The following is a 27,877-nucleotide window of genomic DNA, read 5'->3' on the forward strand; positions in this document are numbered from 1 at the left end:
TTAGTTAATTACTTATCCTTACATATCTAATGAACTTCGGTGTATCGATTACTTTTTTTTTTTTACAAGAGATTTTTGTTCTGTTTTTTCTTTTCTTCAATTTCAAATAATTGTTAGTTGCTCGTCCCCCTCCCCTTTTCTTTTTGTCTTTAATCATAACGTTTTGTTATAGGTACATTAATGTATAATAATATTAATAATAATAATAATATGAAAAGTCGAATTAAAACAGGCTCCAATTAACGTCACGAAGAACTAAAAATCAGAACACGAAACTTTCAAAATTTAGAAGCAGAATTCTTTCGAATATTATTGTGTCGTGTTTTTATTTTTTTCATTTTTCTATTTACCATTTTTTGTTTTATTGTTTCAAATACGCGCTGCGTAAGAAATCGAACGATTGATCATTTATCCGGTTGCCAACAGATTTTTCAAAAAATAATGAGGAATTAGTATTTGAAATCTATTACTTCATCTATGCAATATACAAAATATAATGACACAGGGCAATAAAAACATGAAGCGATACATAACATAATACACATTCCACAAACACAAATAGGAAAAGACAAACAATAATAACAAAAATAAGATAATTGAAGAAAAAATAATCTTTAAAAAAAAAAAAAAATAAGAGGAAACTCGTCTTTTTCCTAAATACAAGCAACCTTTAAATATTTCATTTAACCTATAAAACGTATCAATAATAATAATAATAATAATAATAATAATAATAATAATAATCTATATTTATACTAGTTTTCGATCGTCCGCCCGTTAAGTAAATAACGTTATCTGACTTGCATTTTCAAAATGTTTTCTTCTTCTGTGCATCATCTTGACTGTTGGAGGAAGAGAAAAAAAAAAAAAAACACACACAAAAATAATAATGACAACAAAGTCAACGCATATTAAAAATCTGTCATAGATCTTTCTGTCTTTCTGTGTAACATACTGTAGAATGATATCGAACGTGTATTAATATACTAATAATAACTCAATTGTATTCGACAGTAAATAATTATTGAATTCTAAACAATAATAGAGAGGGCCGGAATTAATTAAATCTGAAACTTGTAACAATAGTGCTAATCATTATTTACCGTGTAGTGTGTGTGTGTGTATATATCATATATATACATCGCATATATACAGTAAGAGACAAAAAGATAAATACGTGAAGCACGCACGTTGTTACGTATATTTGAATTTGAACACACGAACTTAGTTGTCGAATACTGTATATATAGCCAAACATATAACACGTATTGTGGGAGCAGAAGAAATATGAGGCCATAGATGTAGAGCGTCTAGGCGGAACACACGAATTATCATTATCAATATTATTTATACCGTTGTTTTTTTTTCCCCAACTCATATTTTCTTTCTGTTGTGTCTTTTTTTTTCTTTTTTTTTGCTATTTCACTTATTAATCAATCATTTATTTATATTATATATATTTTATTTAATTTGCGCGACTAACACACACTCTCCCAAGTATCTCTTCCCCCCCCCCCCCCCTCCCCCCCACCCGTCGAAAAATATATAAAAACCAGCACAACGCGTTATATATTACAATTATTTATAATCTTTAATATAATCGATAGATTATTTATTACTGTGTGCCCAAATATTTTCTATTCAGCGAAATATAATAGCGCGTCATAAGTTCATTTTCGATACGGCGATTGATGACAGTTATTAACTAATAGTTCGAGTCGCACGCAGATGAAGTAGTGGTAGCGGCATAATAGTAGAAGTAGTAGTGGTAGTGGTAGTAGTAGTTGTGGTGGCGGTGGTGGCGGTGGTGGTGGTTGTGGTTGTAATTTGTTTAATATAATTTCATTATATTTTTTGTTGTTTAATTTTTTTCAATGAGAAATGCGTAGCAACTGGTTCGCCAGATATTCATGTAACTGCGATCAGTAATTACACAAGTTTTTGTTCTTTGTTTGGTTTTTTTCCCGTTCGTTTACTTATTTCTTCGATTATTGTTTATTTAATTTTTTTTTTTTTTTCTCACACGCGAGTGATTTTTTTTACTTTTTTATTATTTATCGTCGATTGATTTTAGGCCACTTTTTTCTCCGTATTATTATTAGCTACGTATCCATTGTTCGTTCCATTGCTGTAACAACTGTTGTACTCCTTGTTGTAAATCGTTGCATACGACGATACACCATTTTGATGAGGTTTCGTATCGTCTTCTAAGACTGGCATGCAACCGCCTGAGTTTGCTTCTCGTTTCACATCAGACCTAACCCGTGTGTACTTCGTCTTGTAGAAGTCGGAGAACAAACCGAGGAACAACACTCCGTGGAGACCGATCCAGATCATGAAACTCCTCGGGTAATCGCACTCCGTAAACAGAAGTTGGAACTGGTGCGTCATTATCATCACAAATTGGACCTGCGAAATGAAACGAGAGAATTTAGTCAGGCATTGTACACTTTTCAGCGTTCACATGTCGTCACAAATTAGATATCGCAATCGGATCGCTTTAAATTTTAGTGAAAATAAGTGTGATGATCTCATTTTATCGATGATGGAAAAAAAAAAAAAAAGATAACAAGTTCGAATATTTAAACTTATAATAACTATGCAACTGGGGTGAATCAAAAAAAAAGAAATGTACATATATACGCAACACGCAATCGTCTCTCTGTGTTTGTTCAATTCTTACGATATGAGCCATATTTACGATCCAAATGGTAATGAAACCTGAACGAAAGTACGTTTACGCCACGAATGATGATGATGATGATGATGATGATGATGATGATGATAATGTAGTGACATCGTAAAAAAGTATTGTATATTATTATGTAAATATCAATCAAAGAAGGTGACTCGTAAATTTATAATTATGAAATCTAAACAGGTGAAGAGAGGAAGATGAATGGGCAAATATGAGATCTTCTCATGTTTACTCATGTATTCACTATCTCATCCACAATTGCATGTTGGGTAGATGAATGAGTAAATAAAAGAAAAACGTAGGGCAAGAATTTTTAGAATTTAAAAAGCAGGAAATAAAATAACTTTCTGGGCCGCTCTTGACTTTTGTCTCTTTCTTTCTCTAATGTTTTCTGTCCATATACCAATATCGGTGTCGGTATTCTTATCGATCATGTCATCAATCTTTGGCTTGGATTATTTTAATGCAAGTATTTTATCCAGAAGAAGCGATCGTTGTAATCTTATTGTCAGTGAAGAGGAAATGAGGTGATTATTTCCGTGCAGTTATATTAATCGCATTATCTTATCATTGTCGAACGAGATTCGTATTATATACACGTTTTTTACTCGATCCAATCATTGAGACATAGATATGTGAATCATAATGTCAAACGTTGTTACGAGAATTTAAATTTTCTACAAGTTTTTATCTCGCACGTAAACGAAGAAAAAGAGAAAAGAAAAAAAAAAAGAGGAGGCACTCTGTGTTATAATTCAAAACTTGGTATATAAATAGGACGCTGAATGAGTATGAATAAATTAATAAATACAAGAAAAAAAAAAAATAGAAATTCTTGTGAAATTCTGCAAGGCTTTTGCACCACAAGGTTTAGACCCTGAATCTGACCATTGACGTGGGATTTTTAATGAAACCGTGTAAAAGTATGCTGACCAGATTCAAGGCTCGCGAGAGATTTGGCCTCAACGAAACTGACTTGACCACAAATATGAAAGGGAAACATAAGGCGACGAAGAAAGATTAACGAAACTTCGAATCAATCGACGATTAATCTTTAGACTTCTTCCTGCGTTCTCATTCGTATTCGTGTTCGATTTTAATCAATGTACTCGATCGAACCGCACTCACCATCTGCATCGTTGTCAGATACTTTTTCCACCATATGTATTTCTGATACTGGGGACCCATCGCCGCCACCATGTAATAAAAGTACATAACGATGTGAACGAAGGTGTTTAGTAAGGCAAAGAACGTGCTGTGGCCACCCGGTGCAAACTTCATCCCCATCCAAACCGAGAATGGCATAACGCCATGGTGAATCACGTGGAGGGTGGACACGTGCTGATTCTTCTTTCTCAGGATGAAGAAGAGCTGCGCGTGAAAGAAAAAGAAAAGAACAAACTTAATCACGTTGAGTTAAATCGAAAAAATAATTAAGACAACTTTCGCAATTTAATTTCTCTTCAAAACCGATCGTTCGATTTCTCACGTATCACATGATGCGTGTGTGTGTGTTTTTTTTTTTTTACCTTTCGATAAAATCCATCAAATTTTGAAAAATGATATTCATATGTATTATCAATGATAAGAAAACGAAGAAAAAATTTTCGCTACCCTTTTGTAAAGTGGCGAGTGTTCGTGGATACGCGGAGGGTAAGAAAAATGCAGGCACGAAGAAAAAAAAAAAAAAAACACGGCGATGCACCACGTTAATGATATTCAAAAATTATCATTGAATGACGCTTTTCCAACCGGAAAATTCCTTGCGTCATATTCAATTCTTGTATATTTGTTCGTCATTTTACGGAAACGTTTGTTATACACGTTACGCGAGGTGTTTGTACTGAAAATTGTTGACTTTTAACATAATCGCAACTGGCTGCATGTATGAGATGTAGGAATATATAATGAACAAGTCGGAAAACAAAGAACAACAACAACACAACGAATGGTTATATTCTATTACCCGCACCTGTTGCAGGAAATACAAGCAGATGATTTTCTCTTCGTTTCTTTTTGCCCCCCCCCCCCCCCCCCGCCTTTTTTGAATAAAGATTTTTTTTTCACATTCTCACGAATCGCAACCCGCCGCGGACCAAAGGTGTATAAAAATGTTCATTCATTATTTACTTTCAGCTTGTTATCATATACGCTGCATTTATTTTCAATATACTTGAGGTGTAAATTATTGTAATGTCCCTACACGTCACCGAGTGCAACGATGTTTCGGTTACATAATTAATTAACTAGCAAATAAACCGGTATAGCGCGTTATAATACGTAATATACGTTTTTATTATTATACAGTGTCAGACCGAAGCTTTTTTTCTCTATTTTACTCTTTCTTCCATATTATCCGTATTTTAATAATTTTACACGTTATTATATATATATATATATATATATAGAAATTACTTATCTTACGCGAGGCAAAAAGAAAATTTATACGATTATTACGAGTGATTATAATCGTTGAATGTATTGTTATATGCGACCGAGTGATGATACGCAGTAGGATTGACTGTCAGAATTTTTTTTATGTTTATTTAAATCGTTAAATAGGTGGATAAAGTTTTTTCAGACGGAACTGATCGAAAGTCAAGTAATAAAACAGATTTTTTTGTTTTTATATAAACTTCGGCTCGAAATCCGGCAGCATTTAATAAAGAGATTTACAGCGTGCGTTAAGCGTTAATAATTTTTTGTACTCGTACATCGTAAATAGAAGACCGATAAATTGAGATAAAAAACATTGAAATTTTTTTCAAAGTTCGTACCGCAAATATCGTCGCAAGAACAATTGATCAATAAATTTACAACAAGTTAATTCATTTATGAAAAATTCGTAATTAGAAATAAATTATAACGAAGCGTCAGATTCGAAATTATTTTCTAACCATTCGCTATTCTGATTCGATCGTTAAAACTGTACGCATAATTGAATGTGTAAGTATTTTTCGTAGTATAATAAGCTTGCAGCATGTTTATCATCACATACACGTATCGCAAGTTTTGTTTATTTCAGTAACTTGACAACGGCGTGAAGAATTTTGCTTTTCGTAAACACATATATGTATGTATAATATATATACATATGAGTATAAATACTATCAGAAAAAGCCATTTAACTTTCAGATTGTCTATCGTATTATACCTGTAGGTAATAATTTACTAAATAAATTTCGTACTCTGTGTATTTAACTTGCGAATTGTAAAATACACGTGCGTTTTATACATATATATATATTTTATTTATATTTATGTATACTTTGTGGTACGACAGAAAATTATCATAACTGCAAAGTATCTCCAGTGGAATGAAAAACTGCAGATGCGAAATCCGCAATGAAATTACAGATATTTGCTGTTTTTTTTTTTTTTGTTATCCTCTTCTTTACTTCGAAACGGTATTGTTTATTTTATTTTATTTTATTTTATTTTATTTTATTTTATTTTATTTTACTTTTTCTTCACGGTAAGTAAGCGCGATCGGTATATTTGAACTATTCTCGCTACGCAGCTACGTGTCAAGGTTTCAGATTTTACCACCGACTTCAAAACCCGTACAACATTATTTTAATAAATATATTCCAAGTGCGAAAGTTAACGAAATTTTTAGAACCTTCGGCCTGAGTAGTTGAGAATAAATAAAGCAGCGTGTATTTCGTGCACATTTCGTTTTGCAAATGTTATTATTCAAGGCGTTATTTTTAACAAGTCGTCGTACGTATTTGCGATTATATCATCTGCCGAACTGTTTATACGATTAGAAAAAGGAGTTCTAAGAGAAAATAAAAGCATATTATATAAAACGTATATTGCAATTAACAAGTTTTCTCTAGTATAACAAGCAACGCATCGTTACACGTTACACGTTGTATGCGATACGATCTAAGAGATCGGTTGAAATCGATTTGGACGATGAAGAGACGTGGAAGAAAGAATGGAAAAAAAGAAACGAAAAAAAAAAATGAAATTAAAATAAATAAAAAATAGGAAATTCAACGTAGGATGAAACAAATTTTTTAAAATTCCTTATTTACCGTGTCAAAGAATTCTGTGAACTTGCTGAAATAATACCACCAGCAAGTGTTTGCCATCCTCAGGGCCAACGGATTGTTTGAGTAATCGACTGGCTGACACCTCAGGCTGTATCCTCTCGCCCAGCCGCTCATCAGGTACTGTAAAAAATGAAAAATAAACGGATTGAAAAAGGCGTTGTAATAAAAAAAAAAAAAAAATAAAAAAAAAAAAAAAATAAATAAAAAAAAAACGAGTCCTGCAATCGGGGCAAAATTCAACCGGCCTTATAATAAAAGACAAATTGTTTTATTCCCCTTAGTCTCTTTCATTCTCATTCCAAGTAGTTTCTACAAATTTCACATTTATACGTAACTGTTTCAAATTGAAAATTAAGAATCGAAAAATTCCTTTTTTTTTCTTGTTTTTTTTTTTATTATTTTATCTCGCAGATATTATGCGAAGAAATGAGAATTAAAATAATAAGATATTGTTATGCTGCGTCGTAATACACGTAGAACGGGGTAAAAAAGTAATAAAAACTTTTATCTGCGACCAAGCATGAATTTCTTATAAAATGTACGTAGATATAATACCTTTTTTCGATTATTTGTTTGCGTAACTCGAATACCTTGCGGTGTATAAGTATACATATGTGTATACATATTAGAGCGGTCCAAAAAAATCGAAATTTTTTTTTTTTTTTTTTTTATCAAAGTCACACTTTTCATGGTTTGTATGAAGTGGTAATAAGACGCCTGTGAAAATTATAGCTATTAATGTTGACATTTAGTGGTTCCTGGAAGCGATTTTTCATTTTCCATACGATTGACAAGCGAATATAGTTTTAGTTTAATTCCTAATTTTGCAGTTCGGTAAAGAGGCAATCTACGTAAATGTTCGATACACATTTTTGTAGCGAATTCAACGCTCTGCATGAAGAAAAAAAAAAAAAAATGGTCAGTTATAATTTTTAGATAATTCGAATCTTTGAAAAGTTATTCAAGACTAAAGTTGAAATCGTGTAAAAATTCGCGTTTTTTTTTTTCGAAATTAATAGCGAAAATACTAGAGTTATCGGAAAATATTGTGGGTTTCTTTTGTAAAGCATTTCAAACGCTATAAAATCGTGTCGTTTATTCAATTCTCAACTTGAGTAAATTCATTCCTTGCAAAAAAAGAAAAAGAAAAAAAAAACGTGCTTTTAAAGTGGAATTACATTATATTACATATTACTACTTGTAATAATACTCAGCCTGATAAAATTTCGCAATCGTGTAACCAAGCGTAATAAAACTTGTTGTACGTACGTGCCTCGACTATAACGTAAAAAAAAAACCACTGCAGGGATTGAAAAATTAGCACCAATTAAACCTCTTAAACTCTTCTAGACTATACATTCCACTTTACGCAAAACGCGGACGTAACTTTTCGACTTAACGCGCGTACTTTCATAAAGGATCATCTGCATGTTTGCGACGCGATGCTTGATATTCGCTCCTCTCAATTTGCGTCAACTTTTTTACACACGCATTAAATTGCAATGTGATAAAACTACACCGTGTCAAAAAAAATTTTTTTCCATCGGGACGAACGATTACAATTAATTTTTCATTTACACTAATTTCACTTTCTATTATAAATCTTCGTTCCGATGACAACGGAATTATTTCTGTTGAATATTAATTCTCAATCTAAACCAATGAATTGTATATTCCGCTTGTTATTTACAATACACGTATTTCGTTTGAAATGCTTCCAAAATTTTTTTTGTTCCAAATAATGATCCATTCAATATAAATTATGACGCATATTTGCATTATAGACGTATTTATAAGGAGAGAAAAGGAAAGAACGTTCTAGATCCCGTACATCATGTATACCGGAACAATTTATTGAAACTCGAAAATTAACCGCGCATGCGCGAGTTTTATCGGCTGTTCGCGCAGGCTGGCCAATCCGAGTTTTCAGCTGTCGAACTCTTTCTGCCGGCGATGCGGTTGATACGAATTTTCGAGGTTAGAATCTCAAATAATCGAGGCAGCGACTCGGAAAGGTTTCGGAAGCGTTTGTTGTCGGGTCGGAGAAAGTTGATTCTTCGAAGAACGCTCGGAATTCAATGCTTACGATCTTTGAAAATTGAAACGTCAACATTTTGCGTAGGTTGGCCCGCCTGCGTCGCGGACAAAAATATCGCTGCGGGAAGATTTGGCCGACCAATGAGATTTGATTATTTGGCACATGCGCGGTTCATTTTAAAGTTTCAAGAGATTGTCCCGGTATGTGTATGTTACGTAATACATGTACAAAAGCTGCACAAGTGACGGTTGTACATACGTCGTAAAAAAAAAAAAAAATACGCACCTCGTAGAATATCCATGTTGAAAATACTGTCTGTATGAAATTGTAGACGATAAGGACGTGCCTCAGATTGAAGGGCTTTCTGTTCTCCATTAGCCTTGGTCCTATTACTTTACTAAAGTACGCGTAACTCAGGCATATAAGTACGGTCGGAAATGGGCTGCTCATCATCGCCCAATCGTTCACCCTTGGATCTGTAATAAAATTATTACCCATCATTCCCAATTTTGATGCTTCTTTTTTTTTTCAACCTTTTACTCTCTGTATATTACAGCGAATATGGAGAAGAGATAAATTGAATTAGTTATATTACTGATTTAAAAAAAATATATATATTTTCCTGCAATGAAAATTAATGCGTTGGAAATTATCGAAACGATTAAAATTTTTTAGAAATTTATCATTTCTGAACAATTGTGTGTATTTAAATAAGAATCAAATTAAAATATATAAATTACAATTGAACGAAATCTTATCTTTTATTTTTTTACGTGTATCACCCAATTACAGACTTAATTCTCGGACAATGTGATATAATTATGATCAATGTATGAACAACGTGTTTAATTCACGTATGGAGATATTTCTCCGCAAGATATTTGAGAACTCAAGAGATTTGAAATCAAGAGAATAATGATCGTCGAATTTCTCGTAATAAAACGTCGGTATAACAATATCTCGGTATAATTATCCTCGATTATAAATATGCAATGAGGAAGTTTGTGAAAAAAAATAATAAAAATAAATAAAAAACAAAAATGTAATAATTTATATTGCCGAGGAAAATTGCAGTGAAGAGAAGGAGGAAGAACGAGGAAAAGACATTTAAAAATAGAAACAATTCACTTTCTACATGAGCGAATAAATGTTTCGGTATAAAAAAAACTTGTGTCATCTTAACGGTTATGACGGAAAAAAAAAAAAATGTAACACAAGAAAAATAATCTTTTAACTCGTTTCGGTAAATTTTTTTCCTCGAACGTTTTGGAATAATATTAATCGTAGGTTTTTCCGTGATCGCGCAGCGCAAATTCCTCTGTTATTATTCAATTTAATACATTTTCAAAATGGAAAAAAAAAGAAGAAACAAAAAAAGTGAAATAACTCTGGCATCGAAATTGATGGAATTGGAATTGGAATTATAAATAAAATTTATGAAAGAAAAAGGAACACGTGAAATTAAAGAGGCAATTTTGGAAAATTACTGCAATACTCTTGCCGACGAAAGAAAAAAAATAAAAAATTACATACGAGTATAATTAGATGGATAATAATCTATTATTATCATTTCACGAGGCACATAATTCAGATTAATTATTCGGTCCGCTAGATAATAAACATAGTTATGTCTCTATAAACTTCTTTACTTAACTTGATACGTCTATATATATGTATGTGTGTGTGTGTGTGCATCGATAAGGAATATAACGTTTATATGAATACTTGTTACAATCTTGTATACGTATATCGCGATCCAAAGAAAAATAAATCGTGTAAATTGATGAAGACTAATTGATACGCGTTATATGTTGGTACATGCTTGAATTAGTCGTCATAATCGTTTTATTCACGGTTCGGGATCATCGCGTTCGTTATTAATTATTACATCAACAAGATTTACAAAAATTCGTTTGATAATTCATAATTCGTATCGAGTATTACACAGAGGAATAATCTGTACAATAATTCCACACACGTGTACATGTATACACTGAGAAAAATTTCATTTGTCATTGTAACTAGAAAAATTGAGCAAAACAGGTATCGTTAAAAAAAAACTGTTTGAATATTGTTGGAATTACGAAAAACGAGGTACGCGTAAAATTTTGCGCTATCGTCGATCTTTTTTTGGTTATTGCAATGCAAAATCAGTTTCCGAGGTTTACTCTACTTTTTTAGTTGAACAAGGCTTTAACGTCAATTTATCGTTGCACGAGCGTTAAATTTTCGCAACAGTTGCAAGAAAATCTAGCAACAGTGATCGTAATGAGAAAGAATAGCAACGGATGCTAGACTTTCCGGTAACGGCTAGAAAACTAATTTTCATTTTCTACCTGGAACAATATTTTTCGATTCTGGTAAAAAATGAAAATAGTCAAGGACTGAGCGGTAACCGGAACTAAAAATTTCTCTTAGTGTACATACATATTAGGATGTTAACGAATTTTTTTCGCTCCACCCTTGAAATCAACTTTAAATAATTCATAAACAATCCCCTCATTGTCTCTAGATTTTTACCTCAACTCTAGCAGATTGTCTGTATTGTGATCGAAGTTTCTTATGAAAATAGCGTGGGAAAAAACTATTTTTCTCAGTATATATTTTATTGCCAAAGTAATAATGTTCCAAAAAATTTGTAACCGCGTGATTTTAGTGAGCATTAGCGCTATTATGTAAACAAAAAAAAACATCACATCATCATAACAGCCGATCTAGACGAATTGCACACCCTCGAAATCTGCCTTTTTTTTGTATTAGTAAAAAATCTTTCATACTTTCACACGTGCGGTTAAGTATTCCTAGTTGAGAATTATGATAATATCGTCACCATCATCATCATCATCGTTATTATTGCTATTACTACTATTATTATTACTGTTGTTGTTATTATTATTAATAGTATTGCAAGACCGAGGCCGTGAAATCCACTCTTTGCTCTCTCCAAATATTTGTTCTATTATTTTTCTTCTTAATTTCAACTCTCGCAAAACAACCTTGATCGTTTGATTTTATGGAGGTTATACATATACACTGGTAGATGGATGAACGCGGTGTTAAAATATTTCAAGGGGATGAAAAAGAAAAGGAGTAAGAAACAAGAAAAAGGGCAAAAAAAAAAAATAAACAAATAAAAAATCTACGTTAAAAATTGTATAGAAATATTCACGCTGTATGGTATAAAACAGAATTAATATGTAGATACAGGAAATGTAACCACGTAAAATCGAAGTCGATCAAAGTGTGCTTTTTTTTTCATACGCATAATTAAAAATTTGCGGTTTAGGTAATTTTTTAAAAGGTGAACCGGATCCTGTAGTCATGATTACTTTTAATGCTAATTCGGACAACGTCTCGTTACATTTAATCAAGTTGAAGTTGTCTTTTTTTTTTCACGTAATCCGCGAGTAACATAAACGTGAAGAAGAAATCGAATCAGAGGACGAAATTATTATGTAACTAACCCGAACCGTCCCGGCTTAGCACGGATGACTTTTTTTTAGATCCACCGATGACTAATATTTGATTAGTGCATTATTTTCACGTATATCCAACCATTCGGTTAACGCACGCCGGTAAAGCAGCCGAGCTGTGCTTTTTCATCCGATGTAATTTACCATTATTGAATATTCGAAATGAAAACTTATTTTTATCAAAATTAATTATAACCGATGTTACTCAACGATTTCTTTTAATATCGGTTCAGTGATTCTAGAGATTAAGCCTTACATAAAAATAAGCAAACTTCACCTATTTATAATATTATTACGATGTGGAAATATAGATTTTTGTTGGAATAAAAAAGAAACGAACTTACACGTGTACACGGGATAATGATAATTGCTAGACAATTTTCAAATGTCCGGACTAATTTTTCTTCTTCAAGTGCAACGTGCGTTTTTGAATTATAATTTTTGACCAATTACTAGTAATTTCATAGTAGGTGTATATATATACATATATATATATATATATATATATGAAAAGGAAAACAAAAACAAGAAAATTAGTCGGTTTCATTTCTCGAGGAAATTTTGTTCATTTTTGTTTTTTTTTTTTTTTTTCAACTTCCCTACTTTTTCAATTATTTAAGAAACAGAATTCCAAAAAAATCAAATAAAAATGATGAATCCTTGAGAACGGACGAATGGATTTGAATGAAAATTGTTACCGTGAGGTTTTTTTGGTTCGTTTGTCAGATTATCAAAAATTGCGATCCGATACGATGGAAAAAAAAAAAATCTAAAAATATAGGAAAGTAGGCGGAGTTTTTCCGGGTAACCGATATCGAATCCAAGACCGGACTTCTAAAATTTGTAACGGTGGTTCCGTTACAGTGGTTCAAAATTAAAAAAAAAAATCATCGTATTCGTAGTTTGAAATTCGAATTCGATATTATTCTTTTTTCTACGGGAAGTTCGAGGGCTTGCTCATGGTCAGTCTAAGGCCGCTTCTTCCTTTAGGGAGCAAAAAAAAAAAAAAAAAAATGAAATGAAAATGGCGCGAGAAAGAAAGGAGAAAAAAGAAAAAAAAAGGTTCCGCGCGGTAGGCGAGATAAAATTGAGAGATTAATCGGAGAGTTGGCAGGGAATGCCCCATAAATGTCGTGCGTGCTGGTGTCCTTCTGCGGTAGTACAGGCATACTATCATACGGGTTTACCGGTTACGAAATAACTCTTATGTATGAATATTCAATATACGCAACCGATTCTTGACTCTAAGCGGTGAAAGTTATACCTTAAAGTTTAAACTTTATGCCTAGCCACCCGAGAGTATCGACGACAACTCTGTGTCGTGACTTGTCTTGTTATTGCACCGCATGAAACGACGATTTCGCCGGACTCTGAAACGCACCGCGACCTACGTCAATTTTATTTGCGAGATTTGCCTGTGTATTGTTTCATTGTTTAAATTATTTATTCATTTATTTGTATGAAATTATACGTCGATGTAAAATCAAGACGATCCGTTTCATCGAATGTGGCAAAAAACACGTACTATATACAGAAAACAGAAGGAAATTGTGATGTTAGAAACAAAGGAGCTTTATTTGTACACTGTGAAAAATTTTTCATTTTTTATACTAACTAGAAAAATTCAGTAAAACAGGCATTGTTCAAAAAAACCGTTTGAATATTGTTGGGATTACGGTAATCAAAATATGCAGCGTTTCACCAAAACGAACGTTTAGATATCAATATTTTATTATATTATTCAAACTCGAGTAAACTGTATTATTCAAGTCGAATAAGTTACAAAAACATCATTAAACAGAAACGTGTAGTCGAATCGAATGAATGAAATTAATTTTTATTGTAATAAAAATCAGCGTTTTTTTTTTTTTTTGTTTGTTATATTTTTATCAAGACAATTCTTTTTCAACTCCATCCGTACAACGCGAGCTAGTTTTATAGCGTGGAAATAGATAAAAAAAAAAAAAAAACAGCATCGTCAGCAGTTGTATTCCGTACCAGTTTTACATGGGTATTAAAATACATACATGTACATATACGAACAAACACACACATCTAATCAATCTATAGGCCACCATTGCACTTGTACTACTTATCAGCGTATCAAGTTGCTCGTTCGTGTATATACATATATACTATATATATATAATAGAGTCTACAAGGATCATCGCCGTGTCGTTAACCCTAATGATCGATAGATCGGGTTCGTAATCGTATACACATCGACGTGATAATTTATTAATGAACGGAAAATTCATGGCCGACCATTTTTTATATCTAGGATAAATAATTGATATACATATATAATATAATATAATATAATATAATATAATATATACATACATATATAGATATATATGTATGTATGTACGTATCTCTGCGGTCGCTTTGCTATAACACGCAATTTATTATAAATATTGCCCGAGGGGTTCGAAATGTTTAATTATGCAAAAGACTGTATGTTTTTTTTTTTTTTTGCGTCTGCGTATGTTTTTTACTTTTTCATCCGAGCGTAAAAAATTGTTGTCGTGAATTTAGCAGCGAATAATTATTCCCAGTTGAGGGAATTAGTCGGTGATAGATCGATCGCGTGGAATGATAAAAACGACGAAACAACGATCGAGCACGGAATAAAATACTGGATTTTTTATCCCCCCCGCCCCTCCCTCTCTCTCTCTCTATATTCGTCTTCTATGACACAACGCATTATGAAACATTAGAGTAAATGAATTCAACTAGTAAGGTATCAAAGGATTATTAAATAATGACCGCAAATGAATTGGTAAACGATTAATAATTATCATCTACTATACATATACCTATATATATATATATATATATATATATACAAATATGACGTATGTTATGTATTATGTATTTTTCTTCTGTTTTTTACGAATCGCGAGAGATTAAAAAAAAAAAAAAAAAAAAAACAAAGAATTCTCGATAAAATTGTTGTTAGCTTTGCAGGGAATAATTGCGGTTTTTATAAGAGATATGAAAAAGAAGTGACTCGTTGTTGTTCGGAGAAAATAATCTTGTGTACAGTGTTTGTGTGAAATTAATTAACTGATTTAACGTAGAGAGTATTCGTTTCGAGTTCATCTTACGTGAAATACCCTTCTTCGGCACAACTTTTAATTATAGTTATTATTTTTACTCACCGGACTTGTTGTCCATTAGATCCCTGTATCCATGTACAAGATCTGCTACTACGCTCGTCATCTTGACGTATCTGAAACAATATTGTAAACAAAGAATGCAATTAGATATTTATTCACGTAATTTTTTTGTTTTGTTGAAATATCGGGTAATTTTTACGGGGAATAAATTAATTCGCGGATTTTTCCATTCGCCGATTATGAATCTGATCTCGGAATTGTGATATTCAGATTCCAATATCGCGAATAAACAGTGAGTGATATGGTCCGATTTTTACGTAAGCGAAGGTTAAGAAAAATTCGTGAAACTTGATGAACGAAAAAACAATGAAACAAACATACAATCAATATCGGATTTTTCGACTCGTTTTGCCGTGAATCAAAATTGCAAAATCAATTTAAATAATTGTGATCGACCGTTTGTAACTGAAATTTTTCATTACATTAACAATAAGACAACGTACATAAATATCTGAGATTTTAGAAAAATATAGAATTTTAAAGCCTGAAACTTAACGAAATCTGTCATTCTTGTCGCAATCCAGCATCGGACTATGTATTCGTTTATCCGATATCGGAACATGAAAAAAAAAAAAAACACTTGAAGAACATACTTTTTTAATTAAAAAAATATTGCAAGATTTGAATTTGAAGAACCAGCTGATTTATTGCAAGTAAAAAGCATGGTAAATTTAGTTTTTATTACAAATACTTGGCTGCTAAAAAAATGTATTTTTTTACTTCTTCTCTCGTCGTTCTTAAACTTTCGGAAATATCGTCACGACAATGGAATCTTACAGCTGAAATTTTTCACGAAACAAGTTTGAAATTAGGTCTATATAATGTGTTATAAATTAGACGCCTTTTTCGAAAATACAATTTATTACCTTAGACCGATAGAGGCAGAGAATTAATTACGTACAAAGCACATTAATAATCGCTTGGAAAGATATTTCTTTTTATTATTTCATATATTTTCCTTTCACATAAAAACTGTTCCTGTTCGTTATTATCACATCGAGCATTCTGACGTTGCGTGATGCGTACTTTACTTATTATGTGATGCGAATGAATTAACGCGATAATAGCATTAAAATAATTCATGGAAACGAGGAAATCATATGTACCTTGAATTGGCCATTTTCGAATAAAATGTTATTACTACTCGGCAAAAATGTCGAGTTCCGCGATGCCAATTTTTCTTTTTTATATCTCCCCAATACACTGCCAAATACCCTGTGAAATTAACAATGAATCAAAGTTGCCGCATTGAGAGAAAAAAAAAAATTTCCATTTCCATTTTTTTTTTTTTTTTTTGCTAAAAATTCGCCTTCTCATTTCATTTTATACATATATATATATATATTCTACTTCTACTTTCACGACCCGTAAGTATACGAATTTCAAGTAAAAAAAATCAACTCCGTAGTCTTTGTTTAAAAAATTTAATGCCCTGCAAGAATATGCTTGGAAAAATGTTTTAATTAAAACGGTTCAACAGTTGCACCATTGTTAATGAAAAAAAAAAAAATAATAAAATTTCCGTGTTATTTAAGTGGGAAATTTTCAAAATGGCCAGCGACACCTTTCAAAATTGAGCTAAAAATATTTTCAACCGGGAGAATTTTTTTCTCAGTAAATAGGTCCTTACGAGACCGTGGAGTCGATGGATCAGTTTTTTTGGCTCACTGTAATATATATATATATATATATATATAACCAATTATGAGACAGATCCGAGTGGGTGAAAAAAAAAAAAAAAAAAAACGTGGTTGAATTAACGGAGACCGCCGCATACGTAAGAGACGCATAATTGCACGTCATTTTTTAATTCAATTATATTTTTATCAAATGACTTCACCGAAGCGCGACGAGCCGGCTCATTAGATGTCCCTACCGTATACGTATTATACATGCATTGGTAGTAAAGTTTTATCAATAATACACATGAGAGGCTTCTCCTCCTCCCTCACCCCCTCCTCCGTCTCCTTCTACTTCTTCTGTGCCATACCGGAGCGTAATACAGGGCGACGCAAACACAGACGCACACACACACACACACACACACACAAAAACACCCACGCATCCCTCCGGAGCCAGTAATAGAGTAATTCTTTGTCCGACCTAACCTAAGCCGACCTAATTTCGCCGAACGTAACGTAACGTAACGTGGAGGCATCGCGCTGCATTAAACATAGATACACGTGCGTGTGTGTGTGTGTGTGTGTGTCTGTGTGTTTTCATATATACCGCATCTAGTCCGACTTGCCTTCTCCAAATTAGATCCCCTTGCATCATCTGAATTCCAGGTGCCCTGGCTTCCACTTCTCGTTGGAAGGGAAATTTCTTTCTTTTTTTAATTAACACACACACATATATATATGTATATACGTGTATATGTATACGTTAGGTTGACCCTTGATAGTTGGTAAATAAAATTTTTCTTCTCCCACCCCTTAAATTGACTCGCAATACTTAAAATTGATTCATAAACGTGAAATCCGCTGTTGATTTTAATATTGACCCGCGACCCAAAGGTCCTTTAAAGGAGTGTAAAATCGATTAGGAGTTATTATCAAGATAAAAGATTTGGAAACACAAAAAAAAAAAAAAAAAGTTTTGCACAGTTTTTACTGCGAAAATCAATGCCGTTGTCCGTATTTATACAGCATTACTTTTTTGACATGAAATATATACGAGAAAATCGAAGAATAATCGGATCAAAAAACTACGACGCTAGATTGGCAATTAATTGTGTTCCGAGATGTTACATCTATTTCCACCTAACTTTTGTAAAAGTTTCACCTTTTTATGACGTTAAAAATTTTCCTTAAAAAAATTCCTTATTTCTGCTTCTTTAAGTAAAATCAAATAGTCTCTCATTTTATCTAATTGAAAACGATTATCTTGCAAGCATTTATTGGCGATTAATAACGCATCAATAATTCAGCTTCTTATCTTCACATTGCTATAATGACCGTATCATCTTGAAAAATTCAGATAAATGTGCGGAATGCGGTAAAATAACTTTTAGATTAGTTTAAGTTGTCACACGATGTTGTTTCATTGTTTACATGAAAATTGATCAAAAAATTGAAAGGGTCTTTCGGGCACGGGTTAATATTAAAATTAAGAGCGGATTTCACTTTTAAAAATCATTTTCTAGTATTCTGAGTCAATTTAAGGGGAGAGAGAAAATTTTTTTTTTTTTTACAAATATCAAATTTGACTACTTTGATCTTTTTTTGTTTTGGATTTTCGATATTTTTAAGCTTGGGAATTCTGGTCATTCTGATTTTCGGTTTTTCCGATCTTCACACCAACTCGTTGAGTAAACTGTGTGAGTATATTTTAATTTTCGGAATTTTACTCCATCGAAACTATAATTTTCGTAATTTTGCTGTATCGTAGCTTTACTTTTCGGAATTTTGCTCTATCGTAACTCGAATTTTCGGAATCTTGCATTTCGGAAGTTTGAGCCGTCGGGTTTCCGACCGTAGAAAACTTCGTTGGTTCGTCAAAGTTTGATCTCTTCAAGTTTCGCCACCAAATAATTCGGAATCAGGCGCTTTCGGGAGTTTTCAAATTCATAACTTTAACCCCGCAACACGACAAGGTTGAATTTACTGGATAATTCTATAAAAAGGGGAAAAAAAGAAAGAAAAAACAAACAGAACAAAACAAAAAAAAAAAAAAAACCAACACAACTGTTATTTCAATTTATTCAGATCCGAAACGAAATCTATTTTTTTTTTTTTCCTTTCCATTTTTTAGGTCTCGTTCAATTTTTTCTCTAGAAGATTCTAAAATTTACGAGACCTCGAAATTTACGAGAGCTAGACTATAGAATTTACTACTTGTTCGACCGAATTTGTTCGTATAAAATTATATATATATATATACATATATATACACGAGACCAAAAAACTGAGGAAAAAAAAAAAAAAAAATCCCAGACTTCCTTTCAGATTCGAACGAATCGATATGACAGTTTTGTTTCTTTTTTTTTTTTTATTTTCCTTTCACTTTGTCCCGCGACAAGGCAGAGGATTTGAAATTAATATTATCCGCCGATGCGAGTTCGCTGCTGCATTTACACGTCGTCGTTAAATAAATGCTGAAATCACGAAGGCGAGCGGCTCCGTTACGTATTATACATGTAGTTCCGTATTTACCATCTTTGGACAAGACACGCGGTTTCCAACTTTCAATCTCGCCGCCTCGTCGTCTTCGAAAACTTTGTAATTCTGTACCAAACTAACGCACGTTTTTTTATGCCGTTTTTCATGTTTAAACAAAAAAAAAAAAAAAAAAGAGAAAAGCAAATTCCTCGACGAATTTTTCAATTTTGACGGTGATGCAATTTATGGTCTTTTTTTTTTTTTCAATCATTATCACAACGTCCGAGTTACTTTTTCGCATATTTCAAATTTCTACAGGCATAGCGACAATTGCTACTTCGGCGATACTTTTAGAATTGAATTTCAAGTTTTTCGATTATATTTCTTTTCTTTTCGAAGCACCGACGGTCATCCCTGATTTATGAAACTCCCGAGGTATCTTCACGTTCGAATTGTCAACGCATGTAAATGTAGAAGACGAGAAAAAAAATAAAAGAAAATAAAACGAAAGAAAAAGCCGAACGAAGCGTCGTGGAATAAAAATTAATTAAACGAATGTAGAAAGGAATATGGTGAGAAAAAAAAAAATATAAAAATCGAAAAAGAAGAAGCCAGGCTTGTGCAAAGGTTACATACAGCGGACGCGTAAAATTCCTCCAGACGTTTTTAAATACGTAAAATTCAATCAATCAACCGATATGTGTGTTTTGAATAATGCGCAGCAACGAGCGATTAACCGGTAATAACACAACGTCCATTTGCGTTTGACGTCTGTTGAGAGTAATGCGCGAAGTAATGTGTAAAAAAGAACGGCACAATATCTGAACGAGAGATTTGAAATGGAAAAAAAAAGAAATCGCAAAACCGCGGTAATACTTTGTCATAAAAATAAGGCACCGCAGTTCGGAATGCGATTGATACCGATCGTGCATGAGTATTAGTAATAGTCAGTATTACGAATGGCAAAACGAATCTTTAATTTTTTTTATTTTTAACCCACCTTCGTATACACGTATGACATAAGTTTTGTATTCGGAATTCTTGCGTCAAGGGTTAGGTTACATGTAACAGTTGACATCGATTAAGGAGATGGACTCGACGCCTCTGTCAAACGATTTATTATATCTTCGTATTCACGTTTGTGTGTACGCGCTTTATTCAAATTGAACCGTCGAGGAAGGAGAGAAATTAAATAAAGAGAGGAAGAAGAAGAAGGAAAAAAAAAAAAAAAGTAATACAGGTCAATTTTTGTTCATCAACTTTTGCACACCTCCTCAATCGTCGCGTCATTAATTATCCAATCGTATAAAAATCATGTAAATGAATCGAACACGCGAGTGATAAAGGCGCGTACACATCCAAAAAAATGGACAAGAGAAGAAAAAAAGTAAAAAATTTCAACAGGTTGCATAATTGTAAGCAACGACAACAATTATGACGGAAATTTTTGTAAACAAGGAATTTTATCAGGTATATTTTTTACAGTCAAACTATTTCCTCAAACACGAAATCCATCGATCATTTTTAATTCTTTTGATACACGGTATCGTTAGATCGTTATATCGCATAAAATTTATTTAGAAAAACACTCTGCATTTTTTCAGTGTATTATAAACAGGGACGTGTGTATATATAGATAGACGATTAAACGATCAATCGATCATACGTATTACAAAAGTTATTCTCCTACAATCAATATTATATAGATCAATCGGACATACGCTGAGAGAAATTTTTTTTCCGGTAAACCTCAGAAACTGATTCAGCGTTGCAATAGCCAAAAAAGTATCGACGATAGCGCAAAATGTTTACGCTCACCGCGTGTTTTCGTAATTCCAACAATATTCAAACAGCTTTTCTAACGATACCTGTTTTACTGAATTTTTCTAGTTACTGTAACAAATGAAATTATTCTCAGTGTATGCGATATTGACTTGTTATCTATCATGACAATCGAGATTGACGATTGAAGGAAAGTTTTTCAAAAATTTTCCGTATAAGTTAATCGTGGAGCAGGTTTCAACAACCGAGACAGCGTCGCATCCTTGATACATCAAATCTTTCGACCTCCGGACTCCGGAGAGTAATGATAAATTACAACGCGGTGACGACGCGTGACGTACAGTGAAAACTTTCAGGGATATCCCCGAGGCGAATTCAAACCGCAAATGAAAATTAAACGTGCAACGATTCGATTCAATATTTTTTATAAAAATAATGAAAGTAAGAAAAAATTTCGTCAGCACTTAATTACGATTCACGTATAATAATAATATATATCCATATGATGGTTAGTTTTTAAACAAAATCATTTCATAGAGAATCGAAGTGTTTGAAAGCGTTCCTATTATACACATCTTCGTCTATTCGCTATTTTACTTATACATACAGTATTGTAACATTCACTTGTCTGGGTAAAGATGAATAAATGATTTTTGAAATTCATTACGCAACAGCTCAAATATACAGTCACCGCGTTGAAATCTCGTGAAATCTTCTTCGTGGAATTTCCGGTGGGAATGAAATTCAAAGGGCTATATATACACACACACACACACACACACACACCCACCCACCCACATGTGTGTGTGTTTCGCATCTCTCTATATATATATACAACAAATTAAAAAGCCGAGTCCACCGATTACGTGTATCATCTATAATATATTTCACGTATTTATTACTATTTTAAAATCATTTTTCAAATCTTTGAAAAAAGCAAGTTTTACTGTTTATCGACGTCACGTCGAATCCGTCGCGTCTAACAATGAAAATGTGATACGTATACGTGTGTATATCGACACATTGTGATGTAATTTGGCATGTTCATTTTTTACGAATATTTGATCGCAAATCTTATAATGGAACTGTCAATATATATGTATATATATATATATATACATATTACATATATATGATTATGTGCAAAAATCTGTGAGGTATGCAAATATTAAAAAAAAATTACTCCCTCTTTTTCTACGCACTTTCAAATCTTTCGGTCGCATTCCATCAAAGAGAGCGATACACGCACGCAAACAAACAAACAAACTTTTACTAACACAGGATGACGAAGAAACGAAAAATAATAAATAAATAAAAGTAAATCTACAAAATTGAAGTGGCAAAGCGGAAATAACTGTGTAAAGTGGTAAGTAGAAAAAAAAAAAAAAAAAAAAAAAAATTGTCGAATAGGAAAAATTTCGAGAAAACTGTCCTCGAACACTCAAAAATATCGTCAGATTTTTATGTTTATTCGAATCTCGCGTGCTGATTTTTTTTTTTTTTCTCCCGAAGCAAGCGCATAAGAAGTTTGACCGCGAGATGATTTTTCGCGGCAGGGTTTATAAGTGGGTCGAGTTGTCAGGGAACGGAGCATACACGTACGACATAAGGATAATCGTTATTGACCGAAAACTTTCGAACCTGACGTAACGCGACGGCGGGGCTGAAAACGGGTTGTTGATTATTCACAGAAGTTACAATACGCGCCAACATTTTTATGCAGACGTGACATTTATTATACACGCGTGTACGGTGTGAAATGAAATGGAGACGGGATAAAAATAAATAAATAAATAAATAAATAAATAAATAAGTATATAAGTACTGGAAGAAAAAAAAAAAAAAATCACCGTTTTTGCATTTCCCGTTTCATGGCAAAAAAAAAAAAAAAAAAAAAAATTGAAATTTTTCATTTACTTTTTTCTCTCCTTTCTCTTCTTTCGCGCTATTTTACCTCTTTGTTGTAAATATAATACGCAAATCCGTCGAGTGTTCAACGCACTTACTTACTTACGTGCGTGTATATATGTATATATATAATATATGTATATACGCGGATAAATGTGATTTATATGTAAACAAGTGTCGTTGGAACGGCGAGACCGTGAGCAGCGAGCAGCGAGCATCGAGCAGCACTCGGCAAGTATTTAGTAACTTTCTCGCGGTTTTTTTCAACGTCTTTAATCTTGCGTAATATTCGTATAATGACGCGTCGCGGAGTTTGTTCCCCGAGAGAAAGAGAAAGAAAAATAAGGAGAAATGACGACGATGACGACGATTATCATTATCATTATGTTGATCTCCTCGGCCCGATCGAAAGTCGGATTTCAAAATTACAGACGCTAACACGCCGAATAGCTGGCTAAAGTTTATTACTTTCGAAGGCATTTTTTATTTACTTTTATTTTTCTTCATTCTTGTTGCTCTCAACATTTTTTAACGTACGATTTTATGTTTTAGCCCTACGCGACGAGAAATTACGACCGATGTTTGGAGATAATGATGATAAAAGAAATTTCTCTAAAATTTGATGAAAGCAAAAAAAAAAAAAAAAACGTTACGGAGGGTAAGATCTGCGAGAATCGATTTCATTTTTCATTTAATCGTTCCGAGCACTCACAATAATGATTTATATTTAAAGGTGAGATGAAAATGTAAACGTTAAAAAATAAATTGATAAAACAAATAACGGTATCACTTATTTGGAACAAGAGGAACGACCAATTGTTTTGAATCTGCGATAATTGTGTCTTCGGAAGAGAAGCGAAAGAATAAATGAATGATGAAATAAAAAAAAAAAAAAGTAATAATAAAAATAATGATAATTAATTAAAACCCGTTACCGAACTTTCACCTGTTGTTATTTCTTTTTCCGCAAGACGCGAAAGAAGGGGGCAGGAAAAAAAAAAAGAGGAAGAAGCCGTCACAAGCACCGCGATATATATATACACACACACACACGCACAGACTCTTAGTGATGAAATCGCGAAATATTATGTATGGCCGTTACATTATACGTATCTTATATATATATATATATATATATTTCATTCCATTTCTCGCGTTCCGTTATTGGAGTTTCGGCTTTTAAACTATCTAGCAAGCGCAAAGTGATTTTTGGTCAAGCCTGTACGAGGAGCAACATCAGCATTTATTTGAACGCAACAGCAGCAGCGTGGCTCTGGCAACTGCTTTCCCCACTGTCTTATATGCTTACTACTTTTATCGGCGACTTTGCGTATAGTTAGTTACAATCCGTCTACAACCTGTATGAGTTGGTTGAAATGGCCCATCGAGATATCACAGCAGCATGACTTTTGGGGAACCGTGTCGTTTAACATTTTTTACTATGATTCAAAGGTTTTTTTATTTAATATTTTAATTTTCGATTCGAGTATTTAGGTGGACTGTAACATACTGCGGAAGAATTGAAAGATATAAAAAACGCGAAAAGAAAACACGCGGTGCATGTATACACGTGTATTTGTGTTTCTGTCGCGAAATCGAAATCAAACAATCGCTGCAGGGATAGAATATTCACGATTTTATTGATAGACGATTAGCAAGATTAGATTAGACGTAATATTACCGTGAGGTTCAAGTTCGTAAAGTTAAGCGTGGCGAATCATTTGGGGCGGGATTGATATTTTTCCAATTGTATAGCGACCTTGAGGTAATCAAGTTTTCAAAATATTTATACACTTTACTAATTATTATGATTTATTGCGTTTCAGAAATTCTTAAGATTGATCGAAATAACGATTATACCGAAACGTGAATCATATTGCAATAACGTTAATAACTTCAGCCTCATATATTATCGAGATAAGATACAAAGTGGTAATTATAAAGCGAGATAATATTCGAATTCAGATCGAATGTAAATTATAACTAGACACGTCTATACAAAGTGCAGAGATTCATTTATAGAGAATATATACAAAGTAGCGAAAGATGATGATTTAAATTTTTTTGAATCCAATCAAAAAGTAGGATTCTATAAAGATTTTCATGCATACGGTCTACAATTATGGGCGAAAAAGTTAATTAAAAGAAATCAAGTTTGTCTGTCTGCCAATAAAATATAAACTACACATTCATTTCCCGTTATGCATACGATACGTATCGAGAACTCACGATGACAAATTAACGAACGAATACTTGAGAACCGCGTGAAAAAATAAGAACGGGAACAAAAAAATAAGGATGATAAAACAAAAACACCGATGCCAACGATAAGAATGAAACGTAGTAACTCGCGCCTGATTTTTTTGTTTTCCAGTACGTATTTTTCCGATTTAAACCGCTCGTTATTATGCGTAAAACACGGTTGCATTACTATTCACACGTTTGCATTTATGAATTACACATTAATCTCTGTCCAACTGACGCGTGTTCCGTGACGTCACTTAGAACGACGAGTAAGATCAATTTACGAACGCTGGTTTAGTTCTTTTTTGTTTCGACAATTCTGGGTAGTTGATTCCTTGCAAATGTTCCTAAAGTTGCAAAAAATGGCGATTACTTTTAAACATACGTAGAGTTTCGACTTTCGTTTGTTTCAACCGTTAACGATCGTCATTCTTTTCTTTTTTTTTTCATCCTTTCGTTTTTCTATCATTAATCGCGACTGGGTTGTAAGAGATGAAAATATTTCACTCGAATGTAAAAGAAATCCCTCGAAGACAAAAGGAAAGCAAGCATCAGAAGCAGCTCGTCGCCTCGTACGCCGATCGGCAAATATGGAGAAAGTCGGGACGAGCAGAGGAAACAATGAATGAAACACGATTCATCGGAAGAAACGGAAGTAGGCAGCGTGTCGTCTTTCAAACTCTTCACGTACCGGAAGTGAAGTGAACGCGGGCGCTTCAACAGTTGCGCAATCATTTGGGTGAATAAAAAAACGTCAACAAAACCAAAAAATCACCTCACCGTGAATCAGCAGGAATCGCAAAAAACAAATCGACGTAACAACGAGTTTGAGTTGTTGAAACGGTTATAAAAACCGACACGCATCGGGAATCCCTCGAGAGATCGCCGCTTCCATTTTTACAGTTACATTACGTGTATTTTATTTAATATACCCAGTGAATAACGTTGCAATTTAAAAAGATATCGTTTCCACGGTGCTAAATCGAGTTCGCGAGGATTATAGGATTATCATCGACGGTTACATCGCCGCCACCTCGCGTTGCTCTCGTTGTTGTTGTTCGTAAAGCACGGTTGGGATTATATTCAAATGGAGAACACAAGTCACAGAAAAAAACAACACATACACACAAACAGAGTGCAAAACTGGAATTCATCCAGACATTAATCGCGAATAGCGTATCCACGCGCGAGTTTCACGTTCCCAACTATTCAATCGCCGTTTTTTCACAAACACGCGCTCACACTCGCGGGGCTACTATTACGTGTATGTGTGTATGTACTCACTTTTCAGCAACTGAACACGCTTTTGCGTGCATAGGTATGCGCGTATGTATGAACGTAATGTACCTTCTTGCGGAAAGAAATCACGATCGTGAAAACAAAACACTAACGGTCACGGAAGACGCACGGGGCACAGACTGACGGACCCTCGAATTTTGTTTACTACCGTCGAATATCTTTCCTGCCTTATTTTCGGGTTGTAACTTCCGGCTTCCCGCCTTAAAACAGCAGCGGACGTATCACCGAGAAACTTGGACGGGAAGTTGAATAAATAAAAGTACGAGTTTGTGCAGATTTGAAACAAGAGAAGGGGCCGGAAGAAAAACGCCCGGGATGCGTGTAAGCGATAAGCGGCATGTGGGCAGGGGAATCGATTGGCGTTTCGGCGCCCTAACCTCAACCTCATCGGGAGCAGTAGGTCAGGAGCTCCATTTTGCACACAAGCCGCGTACATGCAACGGAGCGGCCGACACCCACCTGCTTCTTTGGCTTAACCGTTGGCCGAAAACAGGAGAAGGATATACTCGGCGCTGGGAAGTGATAAAACAGAAGAAAAACGCGGCGAGGGGTCGGGAAGTTGTCACGTCTTATCCGCGTATATTATCCCTTGGTTGTCACCTGCGGCACGTTGTGCGATAATAAATACGATAGCGTGGAAGCGAATGAGGGATCGTTAAGCTCGCCCGTTAACCGGGCGTGAAAAAATGTCGCACCGTTTATTCGCGCTGCGTTACGCCTCGCAATGCCAGGCGAAAACCACGCGGAGGATGGCGAACCGAACGGTTAAGAGTAGAGGATGGGAAAGAAAAAAAAAAAAAAAGAAAGGAAGAGTAAAAATAAAAAATAAAACTAAGACGAAATGAAAAAAAGGAAACGCGGTGTACGGCACCAAGCGCCGCTCACTGATACCGAGGCATTATTTAATCCGCGGCTTATCTTTTATACGTATTCTCCTTTTTCTTAAACCTTCACTTACTATTTATTTTCCTACAAATGATATTAACTCCGTCAACGCGGGCACGTCCACTCACGCCGCCAAACGTTTAGCACAAACTATCGAATCGCCTCGACGCGGAGCCGATTTTGATAAGCACAGCCTGCCCTACCACC

General features: G+C 33.8%; 1 protein-coding gene across 4 annotated transcripts; it reads right to left on the reverse strand.

The window, feature by feature from the left end:
• Positions 1-27,877, reverse strand: LOC124216910 (very long chain fatty acid elongase AAEL008004). Of its 4 annotated transcripts, none has more exons than XM_046622019.2 (6): positions 27,744-27,877; positions 15,435-15,505; positions 9,083-9,273; positions 6,742-6,879; positions 3,827-4,069; positions 1-2,409 (listed from the first exon to the last, which is right to left on the reverse strand). In XM_046622019.2, the coding sequence occupies exons 2-6, from the start codon at positions 15,493-15,495 to the stop codon at positions 2,071-2,073; spliced, it is 972 nt and encodes a 323-aa protein (XP_046477975.1). In that variant the 5' UTR covers positions 15,496-15,505; positions 27,744-27,877; the 3' UTR covers positions 1-2,070. The 4 variants fall into 4 exon arrangements, with proteins under 4 accessions (XP_046477975.1, XP_046477972.1, XP_046477973.1 ...); XM_046622016.2 differs by lacking the exon at positions 27,744-27,877 and adding an exon at positions 26,771-26,817; XM_046622017.2 differs by lacking the exon at positions 27,744-27,877 and adding an exon at positions 17,701-17,763.

This window comes from Neodiprion pinetum, chromosome 4 (genome assembly GCF_021155775.2).
Source record: "Neodiprion pinetum isolate iyNeoPine1 chromosome 4, iyNeoPine1.2, whole genome shotgun sequence".
Lineage (NCBI taxonomy): Eukaryota > Metazoa > Arthropoda > Insecta > Hymenoptera > Diprionidae > Neodiprion > Neodiprion pinetum.

Coding starts and splice junctions, on each gene's coding strand:
- LOC124216910 (XM_046622016.2), bottom strand. CDS start 26,802: ATGCACGCAAAAGCGTGTTCAGTTGCTGAAAA. Junction 15,506..26,770: donor GCGTGTTCAGTTGCTGAAAA/GTGAGTACATAC, acceptor ATATTGTTTCAG/ATACGTCAAGATGACGAGCG. Junction 4,070..6,741: donor TCACAGAATTCTTTGACACG/GTAAATAAGGAA, acceptor TTTCACGCGCAG/CTCTTCTTCATCCTGAGAAA.